This window comes from Indicator indicator, chromosome 28 (assembly GCF_027791375.1).
Source record: "Indicator indicator isolate 239-I01 chromosome 28, UM_Iind_1.1, whole genome shotgun sequence".
Taxonomy (NCBI): domain Eukaryota; kingdom Metazoa; phylum Chordata; class Aves; order Piciformes; family Indicatoridae; genus Indicator; species Indicator indicator.
The window spans coordinates 8,341,254-8,368,970 of NC_072037.1; the positions used below are offsets into that span (position 1 = coordinate 8,341,254).

The 27,717-nt window shown below is 40.3% G+C and overlaps 1 protein-coding gene across 5 annotated transcripts in view; it reads left to right on the forward strand.

Annotated features, from left to right (window-relative positions):
- DENND1A (DENN domain containing 1A) overlaps positions 1-26,818 on the forward strand; it is a 194,891-nt gene extending 168,073 nt beyond the window's left edge. Inside the window, exons 20-24 of one of the 5 annotated variants that reach the window (XM_054393284.1) lie at positions 8,536-8,595; positions 13,018-13,106; positions 22,163-22,291; positions 24,594-24,849; positions 25,496-26,818. In XM_054393284.1, coding sequence (XP_054249259.1) covers positions 8,536-8,595; positions 13,018-13,106; positions 22,163-22,291; positions 24,594-24,849; positions 25,496-26,818 — 1,857 coding nt within the window. The remainder of the gene's footprint in view (positions 1-8,535; positions 8,596-13,017; positions 13,107-22,162; positions 22,292-24,593; positions 24,850-25,495) is intronic. The other 4 variants (XM_054393286.1, XM_054393287.1, XM_054393285.1 and 1 more) reach the window with 4 other exon arrangements.
- Positions 26,819-27,717: the final 899 nt, after the last annotated feature.

A 27,717-nucleotide genomic window follows, 5' to 3' on the forward strand; every position in this document is an offset into this window, starting at 1 on the left:
AATACATACATATAAAATAAATACATCAGCACATACAAGACTAAGCAAATCACCTGGACTGACAACTTGAGAAAAGCTCAGAGGGTCTTATGGATGACTTGCTTAGTCTATCAACATAGATCAACATCCAGAAGCTTCTTATGTATTACTTATGAAGTTGATATGTGCAATTGGGCCAGAACTGTCTGAACTGACCTCTGGGCCCCTGGATTAAACTAGAAGATTAAAGGGAGAGACTGTGTAAAACATAAGATCCTTCTAACTGCTAACCCCCCTGTGACTGCTTGTTTGCCCAGGCATTTCTTGGATTTGCCCTCTGGAGCTGGTCTGATTAACATCAAGTAAACGGGTGCTGAGTACCACGCTACAGTAAAAAGGGGCAATGTTCTTTCGTGTGGTTGTGTGGAGGAGCATCCCCCTAGTTATGGAGGCTGCCTCAGTGAATGATGAAGATGAGTGACGAAGATGGTGGTTGCTGTTTATAGAACTCCTTAAATGAGACACCATCTCTCTTTTTTTTTTTTTTTTTTCCTGTACAAATATTCTGCTTGCTAGAGAGGAATAGCTGTTAAAATATAATAAGGGTTATGTCCATTTTCCAGCATTTTAAGTCATGTGGGTTGCATGATCTCCTTGATTTGAATTCCAGTATCAAGCCCACAGAAAACCCAATGTAAAGCTGACAAAATGACCAGTTAAAAAAGAAAAAACACACAAAACAGTGTGGCTTTTTTTTTTCTTTATATTTAATATTGCATTGCTGGATTTTTCAGTATTTTAAATGAAAAATATATGTAGTTAGTTCCATGTTGACAATGTCCTTGAGGATTTGACAGTGAGATTTTTCCAGCAGTTGCTCTTCGTTAGAATCCTGGTGGTGTTTAATAAGGCAGCCGAACTGCTGGCACCTTCGGTTCTTGTTTGTTCTCCGAGGGCTCGGGGCTGCTGCAGTAAGCACATCGACCAGGGCTGATCATTACAAGGGCGTACGCCACCATGAATAAAAATGTCACACATTTTCCCATCTCACAGCGGTACAAAATGTCAGTCCTGTCAAACAGACATTGCAGGTAGCAGTGAGCAGTCAGTACAAATTGGGAAGCCGAATATTCCCCCAGCTTTCTGATATTCTTCATCTGAAGCAGAAGAAAAACAGTTGTTAACCTATTAGCTGTGATTTTAAACTCTACTGAGATAGTAGGTAGATAGACTTTATCACACGGGGATAAATATATTCCTGAGGTCTGTGATTTTTTGCAAGATGTCTCTCCATCCATACATGTGGGGAAACAGAATTAAAACAAGCCACTGCAAAATATACCTCATTTTGGTAGAAGTTCTTTGGAAATTTGAACATCATCTAGGTGACATTCTCTCAAACCTTTCTCTGCTCTACTGCTGTGAATAGTTCTGAAAAAATCCTCCTTGCTGTTTTGCTGGTAATCCAGAAAGAGCATGGTTGAATCAGGTAAGGAAGCTTTCTTTCATGGTCCTCTCATCAGCAGTAACATAACATAACAGACAATTGTAATTTTATTCTCTTTCTGTACATGCTGCTTTCAGGCCAAGGCAAATTATGCAATGGAGAGGCCATACGATATGATGTGATACTCTGGATGTCAGATGTGCCTTAATACCATGAGCACAAATATGTGTTCTGAGTTACCTGTCAAGGACAGAGGCAAGAATATTGTCAGTGCAGGATTCTGCTGTTATGCAGGGTCCAGAAAACACCTGATGCGAATAGTGGTAACAAAATATCAAAGAAATAAAAAATGGTACTAAGTCAGTAGTTGTCCTAGGGAAAGAACATCTACTTCGAAGTCCATTCTGTAAGAAGGAATTCTTTTCATTTTTCTCTGATACCTTCTCAGAACACAAAAATGTTGCATGCGTTTAAGCTAATGAATCACTGCAAATTGCCCCTTACCCAAATGGCACTGATAGCCAAAGCAAATTGCAGCAGGAAAGCTCAGTAAGGGGCATTCATGTCAAAGCACACAGCAACAGAACTGAGCTGTTAGAAACTAGTTTAAAAAAATGCTAGTCTGCTCCTGGTTTATGGATGCAGCTATCTGCACTATGATTTGTGGAGTCATCTAAGGCCTCACTATGTCTGGAAAAAATAGGAAACAATGTGTGAGGTTTTTTTCTGAACCAGAATGAGTCTAGACTGAGTTAAATATTTTATGTTTTGTAGGCATCTGCTTCCTGTGGGAAGAGTTACCTACTGCATCTAGCTTAATGTACAGTGGTTTTCAAACTGGTCTGCAGGCACCTGGGATCTGTGCCAGGTAAATAAGAGGTTGTTGACAGTCACCTCTTTTGGTAAATGTCAGGAGTCTTCAAACTGTGAAGAGTTGAATAATACCAGTTTAGTAGTTAGTGGTTTGCACAGTGTTTTACAAGAACTGAATGCACATATAGATGGGAGGAGGTCAGGATTTATTTTCAAGTCCACAGCAGATAAAAACTGTACTATAAGAACTAAGTAGTCACAATCTGAAATTGTACTGATACAAATTTATGGGGTTTGTACTGCTTGTTTGCATAGTATGTGAACTTTTCTGTTAGTGGAACTAGGAAATAATCAGAAGTCTTGACAGGTCTTTAAACCACAGGTACCACTGCAAGTTAGCTACAACTACACAATATTCCTCCCATCAACATCATATAAGAACACATGCTACTTTCAGGCATAGCCCGAGTATATCTATTTGCTCAACACTTACCGCACACACAGAAAAATATATCCATCTGATTCTCAAAATTCTTCATTTTTTCTGTAATTGCAGACCAAAGAAATAAAATACCATTCAGTTCTGCAGCCAAGGGGTTTATTATTTAAACCATGTGTTTTCAGAATAGCATCCGTTATATGCCATAATAATCTAGAGTAGTATAACCTGTAGGTTTAGGATTTTCTCTCCCTGGCTCTCATCCATAACAAGCAGATTATAAAACATAGCCAAGAGGCCTGTTTGCTTCATCCTGGTGGAACCTTTTAATTGGACAAGATATATGATGCTGACATCATGCTCCTGCTTTCATTCTTGGTTTTAGGAGCAATCTACTCTGGTTAGTACCACATAAGTCCTGGATTTAAAGCAAACTGTGGTGTTTTTTTAAGTTAGCTATTCTGGGATTGTTTGCACAGTATGAGATTAAGAGATAGACATTATCAACGCTGCCAAAGAGGATGAGTTATCAGTACTCTATGTCTAGATGCACCATAAAAATACATTTTTTTACCCTTGAGTAGGAAGGACAGAGTTAGTCTCAGCCAGGAAAGAAAGGAAGCAAAGACAGACTTTCAGGAATTCCCTGTTTTCCCCTTTACTAAAGAAAAGTTTGCTCTGAGTGGCTTTGGGGTTGCCACTGTATCTTTAGCAGTTTCTCATGACACCAGGTATGATTCCAGTGCCCAAAATAAAGATCCCTGTTCAGTAACAGGGAAAACAGAAGCGTATAGCTACATACCTTTCATTTCCTTCTCTTACTGTCTACTTCTTTGTTGTGTAATGAAAGTTTCTGGCTAGACAGGCAAGAAGGTAGTATTTTTATTTTTATTATTATTATTTAACTAATTGGTGTTTAATTGTCACAGTCTCTGCCCCTTTCATAATTTCTTGGCACAGTTAGAGGCATTGCTACATTTTTGCCAGATTCATTCTACCTTCCCAGTCTACCAATATGGCTTGAAGAATGAGGCATCCCTTAAAACACGGAGATTATTTTTATCACAGGACCCAGCAGATTTCTGTTGAAGTATTTCAGAGTGTAAATTAAAAATATATGCTGTAAAGCATACACTGTTCTTGTCATCCCAGTTTGTGAGCTGTACATATGGGAGTATGTAAAAAGTAGTGTGCGTGCTGTGTAGGGATCTGGATGGATAATAAAACAGCTGCCTCATAGGTTCCATCTGCTTTCTGTACTGAATCTTTTTAGGTACCATACATTTTTCAGTGCTGTTATTTTCTCCCTTGGTTTTTGGCCTTTTTTTTTTTTTTTTTTTTTTTTGCATTGAGCGTTCAGTTGAGGTCCAGCACATCTTCCAAAGTCAGTACTTCAGCTCTTCTGCAGCATGATGTGCTCGAGCATGGGCACATTCAGGACTATGCATCTCTCTCCCATGTCTGATTGTCTTTAAAACATACTATCAGTTTCAAAGTCAGTCCTGAATTTCTGAAGGAAAGAAGATAGTTATGTAGAAAAGCTTTGCTTTGGAAATTATTAGAAGCACCCCTCACACTAATTGAGAAACAGCAACACTTCTTTCTATATGTACTGACAATCCAGTTTTCATCTAGTTGTTTCCCTTACACGTTTTTTTCTAGTTCCAGTTGTTGCTGTACATGAAATAGCACCTCTAAGTTATTCACAAATATTCTGGTTTGAGTATAAATTAAAAAAAAAGAAACAAAAAACCCCACTGAACTGACATCCACAATTAATTTGAGATCATGTTCTGCTCACAATGTGTTACCTCACAGACTAAAAATTATCTTTTGGTAATGTTTTCTCTATTTAAAAAAAACTAAACAGCTGTATAGTGAAAGTTCCTTGGATAAATAATACCTACTTTATGAGTTGTGGTATCTATAATTTTTAAATACTATTTTTTACAGTGTAAAAGTGAATGTAAACTTTTTCTTCGTCCAGCATCTCATAGCTTAAAATCACTTGTCTGATAATTAGTAAAACAGTGCCAGATCTGCAGTCATAAAATTGGCTTTCTACAAAATTTCTGTCTTGTTGGTTCAGAAGTATTTAGAAAGAGACAATTAAGAAAATATGTAGAGTAAGAATGTACGCTGGTAAACAGCAATGGGTAAGAAAGTGCTAATTTAGACATTTCTCCCCTTCATCGAAAAAAGCCTACAGAATATACATTTTAGGAACATACCTAGAACAGCAATTTAGCAGCTTTTAGCAGTGTAGCATGTGCTGTTTTGTACCCATTCATCCTTACAGCACAGGTAATTAAGTTGATATTCCAACACAGCTTCCCCTACTGACCTTTTAGAGACGACGTGTTTTGCTGCATTAACAAATTAACTTCAAATCAGTGGCTTTTCTAGTAAATATGGTCTTCATATAGTTTGAATATACTTGCTTATCCCATTCTGGTGACAGATACTAACATCAACATTAAAAATGAACCTCTGCTAAAGGGCAAGCAACTGTTATCTCCTGGTAGACCTCCACGTCAGTTACTCCTCACTGCCCTTTGCCTGTTCTTTTCTATGCTTCACAACACTGAAGCTGTACACTTAAGCTGTATCCTGTCCCTATCCATATTTAATGGAGAGAACACGCTGCTGTGACTATGTAGGTTTATTTATTGTTCTATTCAGATCTTTTTAGGATTCAGAAATGTAGGATGTGATGCAATACATATAAGACCAATAAAATTAATTTTATTTCTGACAGCACTTCAGTGGCCCAGGTAAATTTGAATCTGAGTGTTGGATTTGACTGTGTTCTTACAACGACTGGGGTCACAGTTCTGAGAATTAGCATGATGCTTATTTAAAAGTCCAAGAAACAAAAAAAGTTTCTACACTGTTAGTCTTTTCCCCAAACAGCATTTGTATGTTTCTTTATTGTGGAAATACACAGATTTTTTTTGATCACAGCTTAATCATACTTAAATCTCAGATGGAAAAAGTAATCTAATGGCAGGATAAGGATATGAAACTATTAGCTCCTGCAGAAAAAGTTCCTTTCCCAAATCTATGCCACTTCACAATCCCCAAAGAAAAGGAAAGCTTGAGGTAACCTTGGTAAGTGTAGGTAACTCATGCATACATCATAAACCTCAAGAAATTCCGTTTTCAGTATTCCTTGGTCATGGAATTGAGTAATTAAATGCAAATCACAGCTCATATTAAAGAAGAGTGTTTTGACCCTCTGGAAATGAGAGGAAAATTAAAAGCAACAGAGACTTATGCTTATCACTCAGAGATCAAAAGAACAAGAACAAAAGAAAGTATACATAGTACAGAGTTCTAGGCCAACATCATGAAGTTTTAAGCTCTACCTTGTAATTGTTGGTCAGTTAGGACTGACAGGAGTGAAATATTAGTGCATTGTGGTTGTCTAATCGAACAGTGATGTGTCAGATAATTAACAAATCCTGTCACTTGTTTTCTGAAAAAAAAAAACAACAAACTTTTCCTCCAGCAAGTAGATGGGTGGGTAAGTACAATCCAGTTGAACATGTCCGTGCAGTGACTATAATCAATGTATTGACTATCCCTCTGGGAGGTAATCCTCAAATACTGTGGTGTCTCTTTGTCTTGCTCTCAGAAGGGGCTGCCTTTGTCACACTTTTTTCAGAAGCTTTAATGGTAATGACACTGGTTCATCAGCTTGTAAAGTTGATGCTGCAGTCTTGCAGTGTTTCCTCAAAAATTGTCCTGGCATTTGCTATATAGAAAAGAAAAACTGATTCCTAAATCAAAGAAAACACACCTAGCCATAGCTTTAAGAAAATATGTATATTTCCCACCTAAATACTCTACTTCAGAGTTCTCTGATGTAGAAACGTTCACAATATCTAGGTAAGTAAAAGAGAAAAAATAGCAAAGGGAACTATATATGCAGAAGGCATAAACAATCAAAAAAAATAATAATGGCATCGTGGTTTTCTGCTTCATCAACACTTCCACACTTTGCCTAAGCTACTAGGTACTAGGTGAATATCTTTCAAGTACCTAGAAAAGTGAAAAATTCAGATTTTTCAGCTTTTCCATTATGCTTCTGAAACATAATGGAAAATAAGTATGCTGTGGTACATCACAGAAATTAAATGTATTCTAAGACTGTGCTTTCAGCCTGAGCAGGTAAGATGGGAAGATATACAGCAGCATAACTCATCTTCTGTGACTGAATTGAGTAATATCAGCTACAGGGAAGAAATGTTGTTCAGTGGGGCTAATGGCAGCCACCTCAGCTCGCTACTCTTTTCTCTTTTTGTTCTCTTTGTTTTCATACTTGCTTTCTTGGAAGACACAAAGAAAAGCTATCATATGGAATAATTCTGGCCTCAGCTCTCCAGCCCAGGTGTCCTTTTTTTTTTTTTTTTGTAAATTTCCTTACCCACCCCAGAAAGCTGAGCCAAGTACATGCGTGCAGTCTGTCACTCCTTCATTGACAACACAAGCAAGGAGAAATGAACCAACCAATGGATATAGAAGTATAATTTAATGGGAAATTTCAAATAAAAGTCTGATGGGAAGCAAGAGCAGAAGGAAAATGGTGTGGAAAAGGGTAGGCTAGAGTTGTACTATCACGCAGTGTGAGGGTAGTTGAGAAAGAATGTCTGTCAATCTAGAGTAAAGGCTATTCGAGTAAGAAGTTAAGAACTGCTGAGATACGAATTTGGAATCATTTGGAAAGAAATACAGTAATCTGCATAAGCTTGCTTTTTCTGTCTTAAGAAGCTGACTCCTACTCCCAGTTCCTATTCCTTCTCTGTGCAGCTGACAGGTTTTGGTCTATGGAAGGCACTGTGGGCTGGGTGCAGGGATGCAGTCATCATCCTCTGGTTGAGCAGGCATTCGGAGACTTTCCCATGTACTCACTGAGGGCTCTACTTCTCTCCTGAAGTGCTAATTCATGCACACAAGCTGCCACAGAGAGGATATTAACAGTGGTCTTGTCCTCAATATCAAAGTTGTATTTTAGGATGGTTTTGTTTAGAGTCTTGTTAATTGTCAGTGAATTCCTTGTCTAACAGATTACACCTTAAGATGCCATCTGTGTGGGGAGAGTCATGCTGCTGGCTCAGTCAAAAGCAACTGGATTTTAATAGCTCCAGTACTGTTACAAAGCAATGAGCTGGCCAACTGATAATTTTAAAACTGAGAGACCAAAACAATCATCCTAATGCACTGTTCTGTCCGCATTAGAATTGTTGGTGATGGGCCATTTCATTTTCCTTACAGTGACAGTGCACACCTTGCTCTAGGCGATGCATTTAAACCTTGATCCAATGCAGTATCTAAACACCTGCTTATCTTTAAGTGTTATAAAAGTTTAACGACTCAGGGATTTTTCCCGTGCTCTTAAATGTCCTTGTTGTTTTGAGGCCTTTACCATAAGTTTTCACAAGCACTGATATCACTTGAAGTTTTAGTAAAAGATGGTTTTAATACTCTGCTTTTCAGGATTCTTTCTATTTGCATAAATGTTGTCTGGAACTCTTGGACCTAGAGGTCCAAAAATCTGCCTCAAGTATGTTTGTTATCTCAGTGAATTTTGGATAATAGAGTCTGGAGTTGTGATTGTGCTACCTTTGGTGTAACATAAGCTGTGTTAAGCCTATGTCAACAGGCAGGCACAGATTCCTTCCCTGTTGTGGCACTTTGTATGTGATGAGTTTTGTCACTGTTTAAAAATTGCATTTTATGAGGTGAGTATGAAGTAAAGGTAAATTATGTGTTGTCATCCACTCTTACTGCTTTGCCACAAAATCAGAGGTGTTTTCATGTAGGTAACTTTAATTTAGTTTCCACTTTGATACAGCAGCAAAGACTCCGTCCGCCGCGGCCACCGCCTCCAAAGATACAACGTTCTTCTAGGCCCGTGAGTAGTTAGTAGTTTTGTTTCACTGCCACAGCTTAACACTGCCTGAACTATGCTCTTAGTAGCATTACTAAACCTTGGTAGTTTGGATTGTCAGACTTTGGGGGAAAAAAAAAAAAGGCAAGCAATGCGTGAATTATGCTCCTAAACTCCCTTCTTCTCTGCTGCGGCACAGCCCTGGGACCTGCATTTATTCTGCTTTTCTTTGACGAGTTCTGCAGCTTTCAGTCAGTTGTGCAGGTAACTGATGCTGCTGTTGCAACTTTGTTTTTACTGTTGCGGTGATTTCTTGAACACAAAGTCTTGCTAGGCTGGCATAAGTTTTTAGCCAGTGAACTTTTGAAGACTTGCACTAAACTCAAATCTGAAAGGAAGCAGAGGTCTGAAGACAAAGTATTTATTCTCAGCAAGTTATGCTTTAATTTAATTTGGGATGCTTAATTTTTCTTCCTGAAACAGATGAATGAATACACATGAAAAAGGAAAATCTGTCTTTGGGTAGTAGGACATTAGTACCACATTACTATACCCTTGATCTTCATTTCAAATCAAGCTGGAACTCTACATAATTACGTAGTAGAATAGCACAGCACATTGGCCAGATGAAGACACTCTGGCATAGAAGAACTACACAGATATTAGCTTCAGTGCAATACCTGCACTGTGTCAGGCAGGGACACCTTATCTCAACAATTGTTATGTATTAACTGTACCAGATGACTTTTGAACTGGAGCCTATGGTGGATCTGCACCAGTGGTATTCTTTTCAGTAGTACAGGAAAGTGGTGTCAGTTTAGGAGGGGTGTTGCTTTATGCAACAGCCTCGGAACATACTTATTTGTATTCAGGACTCTTGCTTTATGAATTAATTCTCCCAAAAGGCAAATGTATCTTACTTCTTGCTTCCTTAGACATACATGTATGCGTATAAGAAAGAGAGATGCAAGTTTTCAAATCTAATCTTGCTAAAACTTGTTAAAAATACCTTTTGGATGAGCAGGCAAGTGGTTAACAAGTGCACTTGGGTGTGTGTTAACTTTGGATCTTTGGTGCATGTTCCTATGTTACATTTCAATAGCATGTGTTTCTTTTTCTTCCTCTCTTTAACTCTGGGTGTTTAGCTTAACATAGTCATCTTTGGATGGATTCCTGCTCTGAAGGTTTCTGTTTTCTGTGTTTAAAAGGTAGCATTGAGTATGCTTTTATGTGTTCTTTTAAATGCAGTTGTTGTGGGAGACCCACCCAGATACATTAACTAGGAACAAGCTTTCCATGGTGTGATGGGGTTCCCATCATGCTTCACAGCCCTCTTGGTTTGTTTGGCAGGAGTAAGCGGGCACACTGAGATTCCTCTGTACAGAAGTTGCTGAATTGTATTGTTCTCATTGAGTAGTTTATTATATCAAAGCCTTGCTAAGACTGTTTAATCTCCCAGCTGTAGGGCATTAATAGTCCTCAACATAATGTGTTTGTGTCAACTGTCTTTACTCCCAATGAGATTGATAAAAGGTGGTTGGAAATGTAATAATACAAGCTCCTGTTGCATTCATATAATAAGTCGATAAGTGGAATAGAAATACTTCATTCATCAAGAGGAAATTCAGGACAAATGTAAATTATTATAATCACTCCCAAAAATATGCTTGTACCAAATATACATAAATTTGTTTGTTGTTCAGAACCGTTATTTGGCTTTTAACAGTTGAAACACATTTTTCTGTGTGTAAATAATACTTTGTGAAGGCTGATTTTTTCCCTCTCTTAGTCTTGGCATATATTACAGAGGTGAGTATTCTTCCTAGCCTTTCAGAGCAAGCATTAAAAGAGGAGACCAGGTCTCTCTGCTCTTCAACCAAGTCTACATAATGCCAGAAATCCTGATAAATTCTTGCTGTTTCAGGATATATCTGGTATGAGGAAGAATCCACAGGCACTAGTCCTTGCAATATGAGTTATTGCTAATAATGAAAACAACAACACAGACCAAAGAAAGGTTAAGGAAGCAGAACAGATACGTTCTTTACGTTCTGCTGGTTTGGAAATGACTTGTGGTGGTATTTTGAAGGAGGGAAAGTTATTGCTTATAATTAAGAGATCTATTTGGATTAATAGTGGCTGTTTGGAAACTTTGTTCAATTAGAAGAAAAAGTTAAAATATAATGATTATGCATAAAATTGATTGGGACAGCAATAAGTACATTTAACTCTTCTCTACTGGATGTTTACCTTTATTCTTTTGGCCGTGTGCTTATAATTGGATTTTTTTCATACTTGTGCATTTGATAAGCATTTAACTCTGACTATTTGGCTACATAAGGCTCAAAATTCACCAAGGAATTGGCTTGATTCCTGGTTTTCCACTGCAGTCCCCCATAAACAATGCTCTAAATCTACTTAGTATGTCACCCTGCACTTTACTGGTCTGGTGGCCCCCTGGAGCCATCCAAAATTCTCATCGCTCTCCCTGATCACCATCACTCCCCCAGGGTACCACCCGAAAGGTGAAAGTGTGCACAGCATGATGACAGGCCAGCTTTGCACATTATCTTCCAGCTGAGTTTTAATTAAACAGGTTTCTTTCTTCCTCTTTTTTTCTCTTTCTCCTTCTCCCTCTCTTCTCCCCCGCCCCAGTTCCTCTTGCTTCTCTCCCCCCTCTCCTGCACACACTCGCTCTCTCTTGGTCTCTCTCTGTTTTATCAACCCTAATGAAGCAGTATTCTTCATCGATCCTGCTGATTGCCAGCCCATTCCTTTTGTTTGTTGGCACCGAGCCATTCAGCCGCACTCTGACAGCTCAGCTCGTCTAATTAGCTCTGTTGTTCTTTTCCCCATGTTTCACCACGTTGCAAGTTCAGTTGAAGTTGCCACAAACTTAATCCTTCCATTCCTGCCATAAATTCACATTCTTAAGCTGTCTTTATTGTAGAGAGGAGCAGCCTTGTGTGGGGACTGATCTTCAAGGCCTTAACATCTGACCTTTTTATAAGCCCTTTTTGCTAAGAAATAGTGGCAATACATCTCTGGATTTCTTCATCATGTCTGCTGTACACCATTTTCTTTCAAATGAAAATTCAATACAGTAATCCTGCTGCTATCGTCTGCATACTCTTGTGTAGTGCAGAAACTCTACACATGAGTTGGTGGCTTTTTTCTGGCCAAAAAAGTTTGAGATTTATGTGTTTGGGGAGGATAAAACCCAAACAACAAAGAAACATCAAAACCAAAACAAAAAGGCTAGAACACCCTCCCCAAGCCCCATCAAACAACAGTGATAAAAATCCCCCCAGTAACAGAAAAGAACAACAAATGTTGTGGCTATTAAGGGAGCACAAGCTCAGAGAGATCAGAAGTTGAATTGTATTTGTAACTTAATTTGAGGGTTTTGGGGATTTCTGCTGACACTAGCATTCAGCTAAGCCAACATATCAGATTGTTTCAGGTAGGGGAAGACTTTCTTAACAAAACATGGAAAGCTTGTTTGTACAGCCTGACCCTGCTGCTGCAAATGTTGCTTCTTACATTTGCCTCCAAGGGTTAAGTTCATCGCCAGTATTGCTCACTGGTCCAAATAAGGCACATGCATAAACTTCACCTATATGGGGATCACAAGTGCTTATTCCCTTCCTTGAAGTAAACCTTGTTTGCTTGTGTACTTACTGTAAGTAAATTCAACTGGATTTCTGAACATTGGAAGGTGATGGACATGTTATTGAAGATTGGATTGGCAGCAACATCATCTCCCACAGAGAAGCTTTGGATTTTTGGATTTTATTGCAGACAGCAAAAGATAAACTAACCATATCATTGGGGTGATAATGATAATAGGTCTGACAAGGGTTTCTGTTTGGCTGCTGAAAGGGAGCAAATGCATTTTTCATGTGGTAACATTTATTCTAAGTATAAATTTTCCAGTGCTCCCTTACACAGACATCTTCATTTGAAAAGTTAAGTTCCTATGAACATGATTACAAAAAGATCATGTCAGAGCTGTACTCTGCTTTCCAATGTAATGTATAGCAACACACAGAATCTTCCAGCTTGACTCTATTCCCTATTTAAGGGGAAGCTCACATGTAGGGAATCTCTTGTCAGAAATTTAGCCTGTTCCAAACAGGACGGTAGAACAAATTTTTGTTGCTTTGCTAACAGCTGTCAATGACAAGTGTATACATTTCATCTGCTGTTCAAAAACGTGGGGTTTTTTTTGTTCTTAAACAATTTGTGGATCCCTGTAGTTAATATTCATTTGTCTATCTATATTCATTTGTAATATTGCTGAGGAACAAAAAAATACATTTAAAAGCAATTCTGAGTGAAAAATATGTTTAAGGTAACTGTGGTTATGCATATTTTCTTATTTATGTCTGCTTGATCAACTTGAAGTATTTGATGAAATGTCTTCTATGTATGTGTGTGTAATAGGTTCGCCCACCAAGACCTCATGTTGTCAAGAGACCCAAGAGCAACATTGCTGTGGAAGGAAGAAGGACTTCAGTGTCTAGTCCAGAACAGTAAGTACTTTGCTGCTCTGTTTCTCTCAGTGCATTCAGAACTAGCCAAAGGAGAAATGAAAAATTATTGCAGATCAAAGCATTTTTTTAAGCTAACAAAAAAGTTGTGGTTTAGTTTTTGGAGCATTTTAGAGAAAGTGCGAACAACAAAGAAACCAAAATTTACTTACTGGAAAATTCTGCTTTGTCAAGTTAGAGATAATCTGATCAGCATGCTTAGTGAACATTTTCAGCTTTTGGAGGTTTGTTCATTTCTGTGTTGTTTCGTTTTGAACTCTGCTTTAAAGAAATTGTTAGCTTCATCCATGCAAACCCAGGCTTTCCCTGAAGATGTGGAATTGTTTTACGGTGATGGCAGTAGGGGTTGTGTCTCATGCTTGTTAGAGTCCCACTAACAGAAGGCCTGTAATGAGCTGTATAGTGAAGGCTTGTAGGGCTTAACTGTCTTGCATAGTACTATCAGATCTATCATCTTGTTAGATGAAGTAAACAGGGGTAATATCCCAAATCAGATGTACTGCAGTAGCCTACTGCTCATGTATATAATGAATTGTCTTCCAACATCCCTCTTGTTCCTGTGAACACTGTATTCTGTTACCTTGAAGAGATTTTTTTGGAGAGTATTATGAGTGTCACATATTAAATTCCTTTGTACAAAGACAATATTGTGTACTACTGGAGGTAATCTTAACGCATTGCCATAGCTGAGTTAACTGCAGCCCATCACTGAAAATCTGAAGAGAATGGATATACTAAACCTTACCCACACAGCCCAAAGGACGCTATTTGGTGTGACAAATATACATGCAGCCTGAATCAGTGTGCATTTTGGATTTAAAATTACTTGGTTTCTTCTGAGTGTAGCAACTTCAGATATTTAGAAGTACAAAAGATTCAGCTGCACTAAGTTCTGATTGGATGCAGAGGCTGGAATTAGCTACAGTTCTAAAGGGTCCAAATAAGCAGGTTGCCTCCTCCAGCTTCAGAATGTGGGAAGCTTCATGTGATGGTTTTAAGAATGTCTTTTTAATTTTTCTTCACAAAGTTCGAGCAGAGAAAGTGAAAGAATGTAAATAAATCACTATTGGGTGTAAGAAAGCAAATAATGATTATTCTAAACACTTCCATTGGAGAGGTAGAAAATGTTTAAGAATCTCTACTCAAAACAAGGTTGGGGAGTTGGGCAGTCTCAGCTTGCTCAGCTTCTGTCTGCCTGCTTCTTCTTTTCTGGCTGAAAATAACATACGGACCTTGACAAGCTAAGCCTAACAACCTCTCTGCTTCTTGTCTTTCATTGCATTTCATCATAGATGGTAGTTTTGATTGTAAATACAGCTTTCATTTGCTTCCAGACTGAGCTAGCCTGGTCATTGTCGGTGTGGGAGGGGGATTTCAGCTCTCACACTGTTACGCTTCAGAACTGTGCCTTTTGCCTGGGGTGGCTGATCTTGGAAGGAGTGAAAATTGTGGCTAGAGTAGGGACAGACCTGCTTGGCACTCCAGAGCAAACAGCTGAGCAGCAAGGTGGGAGTAGCAGGCAACAGAGCCAATGTACATTTTCCAAGTCATGTGGCAAGATTAAACTGGTGTTCCTTGTGTGTGAGGCAGCTTTGGTGCTGTCCTTGAACAGCAAGTCGAGTGGTGTTTTCTAAATGTCCAGTGTTGCTGCAGCAGAGCCTTAGCTTAGGAAGTTACTCTGGAACTGCTACATACAAGCAGAAGACTCAAGGGCTGTAGGATGGTTGCACTGGTCTATCATTGTAATTCATCTCACCCTGCAGCAAAAAGCAGTTGTATATATCATCACCACTTCACACGACTTATGTCCTAGACTGTGGTGGTCAGTAAAATGAAATACTTCAGCTGATGCCCAGGATTACAGGATAGTTGTTGCATCTGAAGATACTACAATCTCATTAAAAGAAATACAGCTTTCTGTACCAGTTCTCTGTCATGAAGGAAAAAGAGCTGGAGATTGGCCTCCCCACCATCCTCCACCCTCCAAAGTTAAATCCATGGCTAGCTTTTTCCCAGCCACTCTGGGATGGGGAGATATTCTGGCTTTTAGCCAAAAGGAATGGTCGCTTTTAAATTCTACAGAATTATTTCTCCATTGTAGATTGGGGTTTGGTTGCCCTCTTGTGGAGTAGATCGCAAGTGCTGCAAAAGGGTTTGTGCTCCTGCAGGCTGGTAGCTGTCCCTGCGCAAAGACTACAGGAATTTCTAAAATCAAGGCTTTTACATAATATTGAATATGATAACTCATGGCACATAGGAGAAGCGTGACTGGGACAATGTAACTGTTATGTGTGTTTCCTGTGAAGGATTTATGCATGTTTGGATTCAAAAACTGCTTGCTGTTGATGTTCCAATGTGACTTACTGCTAACATGTATGTTCAGTTCCTGCCAGTAGAAGAACAGAAATAAATGTAACTGTGAATGATAAACATCCTGTTTATGCTAATGCTAGTAATATATTGAATTATAATTACAATTTTACTTGGGTTTAATTTCTTTCTGTTAATTTTAGCAAGTCTTTACTATTCAGCTGCTTTCACAGAGTAAACTATGAAACATTTTTTGTGAAAATGATTGACAATAATCTATAGCACATAATGAAGATGCTTTGTGGCTATACACTGACTTCATGAGCATTTTATTGATAGATTTTTCTACTAAATGTGGAAGAAAACCAGGTGATGTTGCTAATACCACTGATACTTGCTATGTGGTACCCGTTGTGGTCTCTTCCTGATGTTTCACAACTTCAGTATTTTATCCAGTTCAAATGCAGTGTCACAGCAGGATGAGATTCTTTTCACTCTTTTCTGTCATCGAGTTCAGGTGGCAAAGCAAACTTTGGCATAACTACTTCCAGACAGTTACTTATAGAACATTGCACTTGACTGGATCTCCTGTAAGGTGTCTGGTTAGTGTTTATTAAAATCAAGTTGGGGCAGTGGGGGATGTGGGGGACACAACATGCAGTGATGAGGAGACTGACACTACAGTTGTGATTTCAGAAGTACAAGAGGAGGAAATATGTAACCTTGTTCTTAAATAAAGCTCAAATAAATGGCTCATCTAAGAAATAACTTCACATGAATACCTTTGAAATAGGTAATGACTCAGTAATCCTGACTGGTAGTGTTGGAGTACCCTTATTGCAGATCAGAGGAGATGTCCATGAAAACTTTACTAAAATATTTAGCTTAATTGCACTGGCTCCAAAACTTGTTACTAGCCAAGTTACTTTTTCATCTACTTACCTGTAGGACTTGTTTTTGAGGAGGAGCTTCTGTTCAATGAGAAGTTTCATTCTGTGTTTAAAACTGACACTAACCTTTTGGTCTTGAAGGCTCCAGAGACATTTCCCAGCATATCTGGCACTGTATAACTTATGCCTCCTGCTTCCAGCTGATGAAGACAATCCTCAGGGCAGTGTCAAGCCTGACACCCAGTGAACTCATTCCAGAGGGTCCTCTTGTCTTTGGAGTGTTGCATGTCATCCACGAAAAGAGAACCCCTATGGAGGCATCTTTTCAGATAGCATCCTTTCAGGCATCCTCTGTTACTGTATGTCTTATGATGTTAGGAAATGTGCATCTTCAGTTACATGAGTTAAGGTTTCAATATGCATAAAAGTATTGTTTTGGGGGCATATATGCTCATTTTTTAATTAATCTTCAGTTAAAACACAGGAGGGCAGAAGCAGTGACTTTGAAGTAGAGCCAGGATTATTGCTAATGTCTGTTGTTAAACCTCTGTATTTAGAAGAGCTGGTGGAAAAAATTCAGCTTCCTCCATCAGAATTTTCATTTTTTGTTTTTAATTTCAGTAGAAAGGGTTGTTTGGTTTTTTAAAACATTTTAATCAATAATCCAAGGTCTGTAATGTTCATGATTCTTTAAAAATTATCATTAAATCAAAATTGTGTAATTAAAAAAATAGTTATAAGGTAACAAGAATTTGTAGATGAGAGCTCAGAAAATGCTGGATTAACAGCTGGGGCAATCCTAGACATGTGGGACGTGCCTCCTTAAACACAAATTAGTTGCTCACAGAAATAAGATGTTGCATTTCTAACAGGCAGGTTTTTGAGAACTCTTTTTTTACGCCACAGCAAGATTTTCTATTAAATGAAGAATAGGCTTCCAGAGTGCTCTAGGAACTGTCTACTGTAAGTACCAACTAGCTGTCTTCCAGGCCATGCAAAGTGGGAGGAAATTAAAATAGGAAATCAGAGGGTCAGGCTCACAATTAACATCATGTCTAAAGGCTCTTGGGCTGGCTAAACCCATGTCAGTGCTGCAGCAGTTCATTATGGCTTTCCAGAGGTTGTGTAGGACTTAGCAGAGAAGCTAATGGCTTTCCCACATATCATATGAATGGAATGCAGTGCAGTAGTGGGTTATTACCCTGAATTTAGTATGAGGTCAGCATGTTGGCTGTGTTGAAGGATACAGCCTCATAAAGCACATAAATTTCCATTGCTGTACCAGGCTCTTGGAGTTCAGCCACACAGGATTTGTGTGCAGAAGAGGTTTTATATGACACCACTGCAGGCAAGGATCTCTACTTGGGGTGCAAGCTAAGCCAGCTACCTTTAGGACAAGGGTGGCTGGAGTCAGAAAGCAAATTCTATTGGCTATAGAAGAAAGACTGTGTGTGCTCTGATTCCTCTGCCTTGAGAACTGGCTGTAGGGGAAGCTGGATACAATGAAGGTGGTACCGAGAATTCAGATGCTCAGCAAAGGGACAGCAAACAGGAGAGAAACATGTGGAGAGCACTGGGGTTCTGGTGCAGGCCTTGAAAACAAGAATGTAGCACAAGGTGGGCAGGGCTGCCCTTGGGAACCCGTCCTTCCTGGCTCTCCCACCTTTTCAGTATGATAATTTAAAAGTAACTTTAATTTTGTGGCCTCTGTCTGCTTTGGAGTGAACCTACAGAATGTGTGCAGCTTACCTTTGTAAAGGGGTGTGACAGCTTCAGGTGAAACTGGTGACTAGATCCTTAGTACTGAGTAATAGGACAAAAATGGGAAATGACTGTGTAGAATCATGCATCTAGATCTGTCAGAGCAGGCAGAGGTAGCACTCAGCTTCTTCCCACTTTAGATTATTTGTTAATATTTCCAGCTATCCAGAAATTTTGTAAAAGGGTCATAAAAACTATAAAACACTTCCCTGCCTTTGCTGGGTGCAGTGATCACAAGCTGTTGCTTTTGTTAACTGGTTGGGTGACTTTTGATATTATTTTTTTTGTTGCTTTAATTTAAAATACCTTTTATGCTAATGTTGTTGCTTTTCTGGAAATATTCTGCTCCTATGGACTTTAACTGTACATAAAGTGGCACTTTAAAAATCCAACAGATATTTTAGTATTTTTGTTAGCTCACGCTTGGGTGCAGTGAGTAGTCAGAAGATGCAGGAAGAGTCCCAGTGATAGGTCTGTGCTTTGTTCAGATTGAATAGTTACTAGGTAATCCCCTCCATCCCAAGTCTTCTATTTCATACTGGCAAGAAAAAGCCTGTGCATCCAAATCTCTCATTCTCTTCATTCTACTGTCTAAGAGGGACAAATTCCTTAATTCTCCAGAGCTGCAGTATAGCCATTCTTTAAAAATGTATTAATAAAAAATACTCTCCTGCAAATCTGGGAAGCCCTTTTTAGGAGGGTAATGACCAGCCCACAGTAGCCCTTTGTACCATCATCTCTATAATCAGGAGAAAGCAACACACTTAATACAATACACAAATTTGATCTCATAAGCTAAATATCTTTTTAAAATATTACAGATTTCTCCTTATTAATTCCCACATCTTATACTCACATTCTCTCTCTATATATATTTTTTTCTATCTCAAGTACATTTAGGTGTCAATTAAATTTGAAATATCTACATTTGTCAGCATTTCATTTTTGGCCAGTGTGATGTGCTGCTGATTTGTCCATGCATCCTGACACATGAAAAAAAGCTCCTGAGATGCAGATCTTCCTCATTAAAAAAGAAACCCACACTATCATAATGGTGCGCAGAGCCATGGAGCGCATCCCCAGCTTTATTGCACTGTGTTTCTGACATGATATTTAAAAAGGAACAGCCACGGCTGTCAGTACTGTCATATGCTAGTGCTAACTGAAGACATGTTAAACTAAACATTAGAAAGAGATCAGCAAGTCATCTGCATGGTAACTCAGCTAAGAGATTAGGTAGGCAGGAGCTGGTGCAGTCATGTGGAGATGATGAGGGTTGTAGCTGTGACGGACACATCCTTTTTTCCCTCGAAGACTGCAGCAGTGCCTGCCTTGTAGCCGGGCTTGCTGTGACCTGCCTTTTCAGAGACAGCTCTTTGTGTATGAAATTCTAGCAAGTGGTGGGTGGCAGACGGCAGGAGAGTTCCTGAATTGGGTTAATGAGGGAATAGGCACTTTTTTTGGATTCTACTGCCTCAAGCTGATAAAAAATTCAGACTTGGACAGTTTTAGATTGTTCATCCCTTATCATGGCCCAAAACCTCTTACAGAGCACACTAACAGTGAAACTTAAGTGCTTGTTTTTTTCTAATTACTAGATCCACCTTTCATTTACAGAGTCTTGTAAGAGCCACAAAACCAGTGCATGTTACCTTGCTATGCATTGAATCTTACTTGCTCTGAGCTGCACTGAAGTGCAACTGATGATCTAACCACAAGAAGTGGGCTTATCTCTTCATAGTTCATTCCTGGTTTGTTTAATACATGCACACAGACACAATGCATTTGAATTTAGCATAGTCTGAAGGCAAACAAAGCTGTCAGAGGCAGTGCTGTAAGGGCAACTGCACCAATACATGTGCTATATACAGTTAGATTTAGTGAATCAGCAAGACAGGTGGAAATGCAGTATCATTCTGGATCTTTGGAAATTATTTTGTATTTTATGGAATCATGTTGAATGATAATTGACTTTCCTGAGACAAAAAGACATGTATAAAAGTTCAAAAAAGAAATATTTGTAAAGTATCTTTGATTTCTGATTTATTTTAGGTGGAGCCTTTTATTACTGTAAATTTAAAGTTTTTGGATAATGTAACTTTCTAAAAATAGGGAAAAGAAAAAGCTAAAAAAAACCACATTGCATCATTTTTTTCCAAATGCAGTGGCACTTTGCCTGTATGCCCATTCTAGCAGGGAAGAGGAAAAGATCAGCTATGCAACAGCTTTAATTGGAGAACCACTGACTATGATTTAACAGCATCACACCATCAGCTGCATCCACTGCCACCACTGGTTTAGACTTTTTATTAATTAGCTCTGGCCTGATTGTGAATAAACATTATTCACAGTGGCAGCTTCAGACCTGTTGAGCTGTCAATTGCAGTGACCAACTTCTCTTTTTAGACCAAATCTTTTGGACTTGTTTTCCTTACTTTATTATATGGTTATTTAGTGATTGAGACAAAAGAGCAAGAAGTGATGGCTCTTTTGTCTCTATTATGAGTTCGAGTGCCACTAGAGGTAGTTTTATTGGTGTGTCCACAACAAATCAAATTCCTTCTTCTTTTATCCATGCTTTCTGATTTTAGCATATCCTCCTCTTATCTGTAACATACGTAGTGATGTGATACTTGCATGTTGCTTTACAATGTCAACCGGGTGAGGATTGTCTTTTGTTCCACATGATGACCCTGATTCTCCTTACACTGGAATAACAAACTTTATTCTGGACTTCACTAGCAGCAAAATTCAGCTCCTCAGCTCAATCGTTTATTACCTTGTGTCTCTCATGATGTGTGTTTTGATTCACTACAATAACTAGGACATTATCAGTGATACATGGCTTATATAAAATGAAGATGTTTGGGAAGAGACCTCATTGGGATGGCCAGAAACAATGTCTGCTTTTATGAGCGTAGTAATTTCTTTTCCATTGTTCTCATGATGTGGGAAGTGTTCACCAGTCTGTTGTTTGGTCTGTAAAGGCCAAAGACATGTATAGGTGGTTTATAATGCTCTGTCACAAAGAGGTTTGCTTGTTTTTTTTCATTTCCACTCGTGCACATGTAGACATGCCAGAACACTACTGAAATGGGAATAATAAGTAACTAAGAGTATGTTTTTTTTAAAGTGCATATAGTTGTGGTGGCTTTACACAATGTTGTCCATGAGTTTTAGTAGCTTGAAAAGCAGTGGGCTGTGGTGTAGAGGCCTCTGATTAATACCAGTAAATCTTTTAATGTGTTTTTACTACTTTCAGGTAGTTGTGAAGCATTTATCTTAATATTTAACTTGAGAATATATTTTCTATAAGCTCTATTGCTGTCCAAAGCTTCAGTGTTTCAGAGAGGAATGAACAGTGGCCCTTGCTTCATAATTTACTAAAGAACAGGATATTTTAGCATTACAAAAAAGGCAATATTTGGATTAATTTCTTCTTCAGCCTCTTTGTTCCAGTGTATTTCTGCTTAGTGACCCTGCTCCTCTACTCATTCCTCTTCTACTAAAGCAGATAGTGCATTTACTTGTTTAAATCAGTGACACCCACTTCTGGATTTGCTGCAGTGGAAAGAGTGAACCTTAGAAGCTGATGCTTTATGCACAAAAGAGTAATTCACTGGGGGTTTAGTTAAAATGAAGTAAAGCAACTGATAGCTACAATAAATAATAGAAAAATTATTCACAAATTCAGCAAAATTTAAATGTTTTTCTTTTATCCCCCAGCCAGTGTATGTTTCCACAGACCTCTACAGGCATGCACAGTCAGTTGTGTTCACTAACAATGTCAGTGTTGTCTTTGTGGGGAAAAGCTGGGTGTCTGTGTTTGCTTCTTTTGCAGTATGGGTGTGGTTGCAGGTCTTAGTCCCCTGCTCGATTAGATGGCACCCTGGACATTTTTAGAAGGGTTTTGTTTGCTGCCCGAAAAGCAGAGCTCAGTATTTACCTGCAAAGCTCTTCATGGTGCTCATCGTGTTCAGAAATGATTTAGAGCCTATGAATCACTTGGTTTCTCCCTCCTCTAGGGCTTTGATTGTGACAACTTGATAACTTCTTTTCTCTTCCTGTCTCCCTCAGCCTTGTAAAGCCTATGCGACACTATACAGTCTTCCTCTCTGAGGACTCTTCTGATGATGAATTTCAGCAGGAAGAGGATCCTGTCTCTGGCTTCTCTGAAAACTTTTTCTTCTCTGCTCCTTTTGAATGGTCTATCCTTTATTCTTCCATTGTATTGATTCAGCCATCAAACAGTGGGTTTTGCATTGGTCAGGGTGCCCACTCCCACACTTGGAACTTTGGAAATGCTCCTTCAGGCTCTGCATGATGCTTGATGAATGGCCAGCATTTCTCCTGCTTGTTTGTTTTGGTACCTAGCGGCATGCAAAAGTGTCCTTCTGCATGAACCATAGTGCAGCAGTGCATGGCTTATGGTTTCACATCAATTCGAGCTCTGTGGGATAGAATCCTTCCATTTGCCCTTTGTTCCAATGTGCTGCTTGTGTTCCTGTCCTAACTTTTTGTCATTTTTCCTCATACAGTGCTGGCCGCACTGTTTGGATTGTCCTGTGAGTTTTCTTTCAGTGTAGTTGTTGGCTTTTCCTGGTTTCACTTGCTTGATCCCCGCTCTGTTCTGTCAAGTACCACATGCTCAGTGACTATGGGGAGTTGCCATGCAGATGTCCTCTGAGGGATTTGGGTACAATCAGACCTAACAGTAGACAACAAGCAGGGGACAGTCTATTGGGTTTACTCACTGTGTTATTTGTAAGTTGTTGTTAGCTCCCAAACCTCTGCAACTTAGTTTTGTCTAGTTTTGAAGCATGGTGCTGAGCACCTTGGGCATGTTGCGAATACCTGTCTGCAAGAACTGTACATGTCAGCTTTGGCTGCAGGATTCTGCCACCTGCCCAAAGTGGCAGGGGAACAAGTGGTGCCTGTCTCTCCAGTTCTCCTGGCCAGTCAACCCTGGGGCCTGAGCACATCTCTCAGTTGAGAGGAGCAGTGTCACACAGAGGGTGCACAGAGATTCGGTCATACTAAACACCACTGGCTGCACGATCAAACAGACCAAACCCCGAGGGCAGGCCTGAGCTAAGGCCTCACTGAGCATCATCCAGAGGACTTGTTCTGTCCTGACTTGCCCAGTCACATCTGAGCAACTGGAGCCTGCCAGGTGCAGTTGTGTTAGACTCAGTTGGAAAAAGAGGCTCCCAGTTTGATAATGGAGTTTCCATTGCTGGAACTGATTGTGTGATGCAGAAGACAGGTTCAGAGACTGACAGGGAAGGGACATGACTGCAGGCATGGAGAAACAGACACAGAGGTTCTGTAGCAAAGGGCAGGAAAAATGTTCCAGCACTCTTGTGTTTGGGATGGAGGAGGCCAGACCACTGAGATGGTTTGTTTGCAGAATATTCCTCTGGGTTTTTTGCAGTGTGATCTAATGCATAGCAGATGAGCACATGTGATGTGAAAGACTAAAGATATGATGGAGATTTGCAAGATCACCCTCCTCCTAAGGACATGTACCATCAGCTGTCTGTCTTGTACTTGCATTATCACATTCTTGTGTTGCTAGCTGAATGCCTGCTACTGTGTGTTGAGGAATGAAATGCAATGGGCTGTTTATAAATTTGCATGATCTAGCCATATTATAATAAAATATGGAAAGAGGAGGAGGGTCCTTCCATAGTATCTGTTTTTGCAGGTCTCACAAATATTTTCTTTTAATTGAAACCATGCTTAAATGCCACAGTAGAACTGGCTGCCAGTCAAGTGCCAATCACCACCGATACATGTGGCACTTCTTGGTATTAATTGGATGTGCATTATGCTGCTGTTCCCTGTGCACAGAACCAATATGCAAATCTGCTGGTGTTCATTTTTTTGCTGAGGTAGGTGCAAGAAAAGCACCCTGCTAACTTGGCCTTGGCTGTAAATGTAAAGTAGGTGTCTCCATAATGGATTGTGTTGTTTCTTGATAAGATGACACCAGTGTAATCATTGGAACTCTGCACAGTGTTCCCAATTATTGTAGGAAAACACTGAATTATGTTCTGTGCTGAGTTAGCTTGAAGCAAGAGAATGTAAGTACCTGCAAAACACAGGGCACTTGGCAGTGTGCTTGCTTTGGCTGCCTGTGTGAAAGGACTGAGCACAGGTGCAGTGGCCTGCCTGAGGGGAAGGCCAGACTGGCAGAGGGGAGAGCTGGCATCCAGTATCCCTCTCGGAGTTCGCTTATCAGCCTCTCTGTAACTGCATGATCACAGCTCTCCTCTGAGTGCTTCCCACATCCGTCTTTTCCTTTTCTGAAAACCCCTCCAGTGCCAAGTCATCTTTGTCTGTCCTGCTGTGGTCACTTTGCTCACACATCTCCTGTTCACAGGGCACTGTAAGCTGTGTTCTGCCACCCAAAAGCTTTTTATTAAAGCCTTCCAGCTCCTTAGTAAATACTCGTTTTAAAAAAGGAAGTAGAAAGTCATTTGCAACCTGATTGTTTCTCTCCTAGGCCTCAGCCATACCGGACCCTGAAAGAATCTGATAGTGCTGATGGGGAAGAGGCAGCCAGTCCAGAGAAATCCAAAGAGCCTCTGCCTCCAAGCCCTCTGCTCTCAAGCAAGGACACAGAAGTCAACCTCCTTGAAGACATTTTCCCAAACTTAGAAGTAGAAGCACAGCCTCAACCTCTCAGCCAGGCTAAGAGCCTAGAAGACCTGCGGACTTCCAAAGAAGAGGGAGATCAGCGATGCACATTTGATTACCAGGTGTGGACAGCCTTCTATGTACTCTGGCTGCTTTGCACTGATGCTCAGCAGTGAGAATGAGCACTTGGGAATGTTCAGGTCCCCTCCAAATTCCCTGGTTTTTAATTACTTTCTTTTAATCTGGCCATTTTGGTCTAGGCATCATTGGAACAACGTAGACTGTAGAAGAGAGATTCTTTATGAAGAAGTGAATATGTCCAGCTTAGTGCCAAACTAAAGCAGAGTCTGAGATCTTGATGTGACATGAAAGAAAAGAAAGTAATTTTACCTTACAATAATATTTAGTGTACTGTTATATCCAGATATTTCATTTGCCAGCTTTTTCTATATAGCAATTAAAGCTTCTTAATTTCTGTACCTTAGATACAGGTACCTGCTCCTTACCTGCCTAAAAACAGATGCCACAGTATGTCATAGGTGAACAAGTCATCAGAGAGAGAGCAGAAATTTAAACTGCAGAGTCATGCTTCTGGTTCCTGTCTGTCCCTCTAGCCTGCAAGCTGTTGTCTCTCTCCTGAGGTCACAATCTGTGGACTCTGAGCTCAGCAGTCTGTCTTCACTTCATGCTATATGCTGTGAGAAGATCAGTAAAGTTAATGTGTTTGGGTTTGTTTTGTTTTTTTTTTTTTGTCATGCTTTCTTTCAGAGAATGGATCTTGATGTGTCTGAGAGGAACAAGATTGTGCCAACCATGAAGCTGTCTCACCCTTACAACAAGCTGTGGAGCATGGGTCACGATGACATGGCTATTCCTACCAAGTATTCCCAAAGCTCACCAGAAAGGCCCTTGACTGCACTTGGCAGCACGTCACCAATCACAAGGAGACCCCGGAACAAAGGCAGCATTCTGGTTCCTGCAGAAAAGGATGAATCAAATCCTGTCATTCAAGGGAACATCACCATTCCTAGGCCACAGGGAAGAAAGACTCCTGAACTGGGGATAGTGCCACCACCACCAGCACCCAGGGCTTCTAAGCACCAAACTCCAGCTGGGCCAACAGAAATTCTCACTACCCACACTACAGGACATAGCCATTTGGGTTCAGATCTTATCCCAGAGCCATTTGGAGATGGTAGTGTGTCCTTAGACCCTGAAATCCAGCAGTCTGTAAATTATTCCTCTCATCCATCTCAGTTTTTGTCCAGTGCTACCAGCACAGCTGAGATGCTCCAGCCTGTCAAAGTGAAGACAGATAATGCAGGTAATGAAAACGACTACCTTCTGAATCTGCTGGATCCACTAAAAACAGCCAGCTGGCAAAGCAGTGGCCTACAGCAAGGTGCCCACAGCCTGCAGAGTTCAGCGACTCCACCTTCTGCAGCTGGCTTTGTCTCAGTGGCAAGTGACTTTGTGTCTCCTCCAGCTGCACCATTTGTCCAGCCTCTTGGTTATCCTTCCCCAGCACCTCCATCTTTTTTACAACCATCCCCTAATCCATTTACACAAACAATGCCAGGAGCCCTGTCAGTGTCTCTAGTTAGACCCCCAAGGGGCAGTTTCGCCCCCTCTTTAGGTCACGCTTATAGCTCTAGCTTCATAACACCTAGTTCTAGCTTCTACCCACCACAAAGACCTCAACCAAACATTTCAACTCTATCCATGCCAAACTTGTTTAGCCAGGTTCCAGCTGTGCCACCTGCTGGCTCCCTACTGCTGCAGAGCCACAGCCCTTCTCCAACAAGCTCTCTACAGGCAGCAGCTTTAAGTGGGCCTTCCAAAACCAGAACTTTACAGGTGGGCCAGTCCAATTCAAAGATGGTTCCCAAACAAGCACTAGCTCTGCTGTCCAATGAACCCCCTTTGATCCCTGCCAGGCCAGCTAAGGGCTTAGAGCCAGTGTTACTGTCCTCAAAATCTGAGGAGACAAAAGATCCGTTTGAAGATCTGTTGAAAAAGACAAAGCAGGATGTGTCATCCACACCAGGTAAGGTTGAACAGCTCAGAAAGCGATGGGAAACCTTTGAGTAACACTCCCAAAGGCCTTTTGATGTCACTTTGGAGTTGACAGAGGAGGGGTTTTGTTTTTTTCAACCAGCATAAAACCAAGCATTTCTTTTCTGGAAGGCTGAGCCAGGAGAGCTGCAGGACCATCACCATGCTGGAATTCACACACAACTGCTTTTTGCCTAGAGTCCCCCATTGTCATGCTCCCTGCAACTGAAACCCCTGGGACTCCTGCACTGACCAAAACATGAGGGTAGTTGGGTTGGGTTTGGTTTTCCACACAGAGCTGTTTAGACATTGCTATTGCCACAGAAGTTACTCCTTCCACATTGTTTTCAGTCCTTAGCATAGCTGAGAGCATGGCACAGTGCACTGCTGCTTCTTCCTGCCTGTGTGCAGGGTGTGCAGCTTGTCTTGCATTGCACAGAGAGCTGCAATGCTCTGCTTTCACAGGTAAAGTGCAGCAAGCAAGCCCAGCCTCTTGGGTTGTACCCAGTTAATCTTAGGCTCTGAGGTTGTCCTGCTTTGAAATACAGACCCTGAGGTCAGACTATTGGCTGAGCTGCTGTTGCAGATTTCTGATTTCCCTCCCCCAGCACAGTGGCGGAGAGGCCCTAGGGACCTCTCTGGGGCAGAACTGTCCTAATTCCTCATTGCAACGAATCCATAGTGTACAGCAGTAGCTCAGAGTTTGGTCCTGCATCTCTGTTGGGAAACTGGAAACACCAGCAATTGGGGTTTATTTTGTTTGGTTTTGTTTCTTTGCTTGTTTTTGTTAAATCAGAAAATAGAAGCCGTCAAGAGTATCCTAGATCTCAAATAGGTGTATGTTAGTATTATATATTACTATTCTAAATGGCAGTATGGGACATAACAGCATCTGACTTGATTATTACAAACAAAGGAAAAAGAGGAAAAGAACT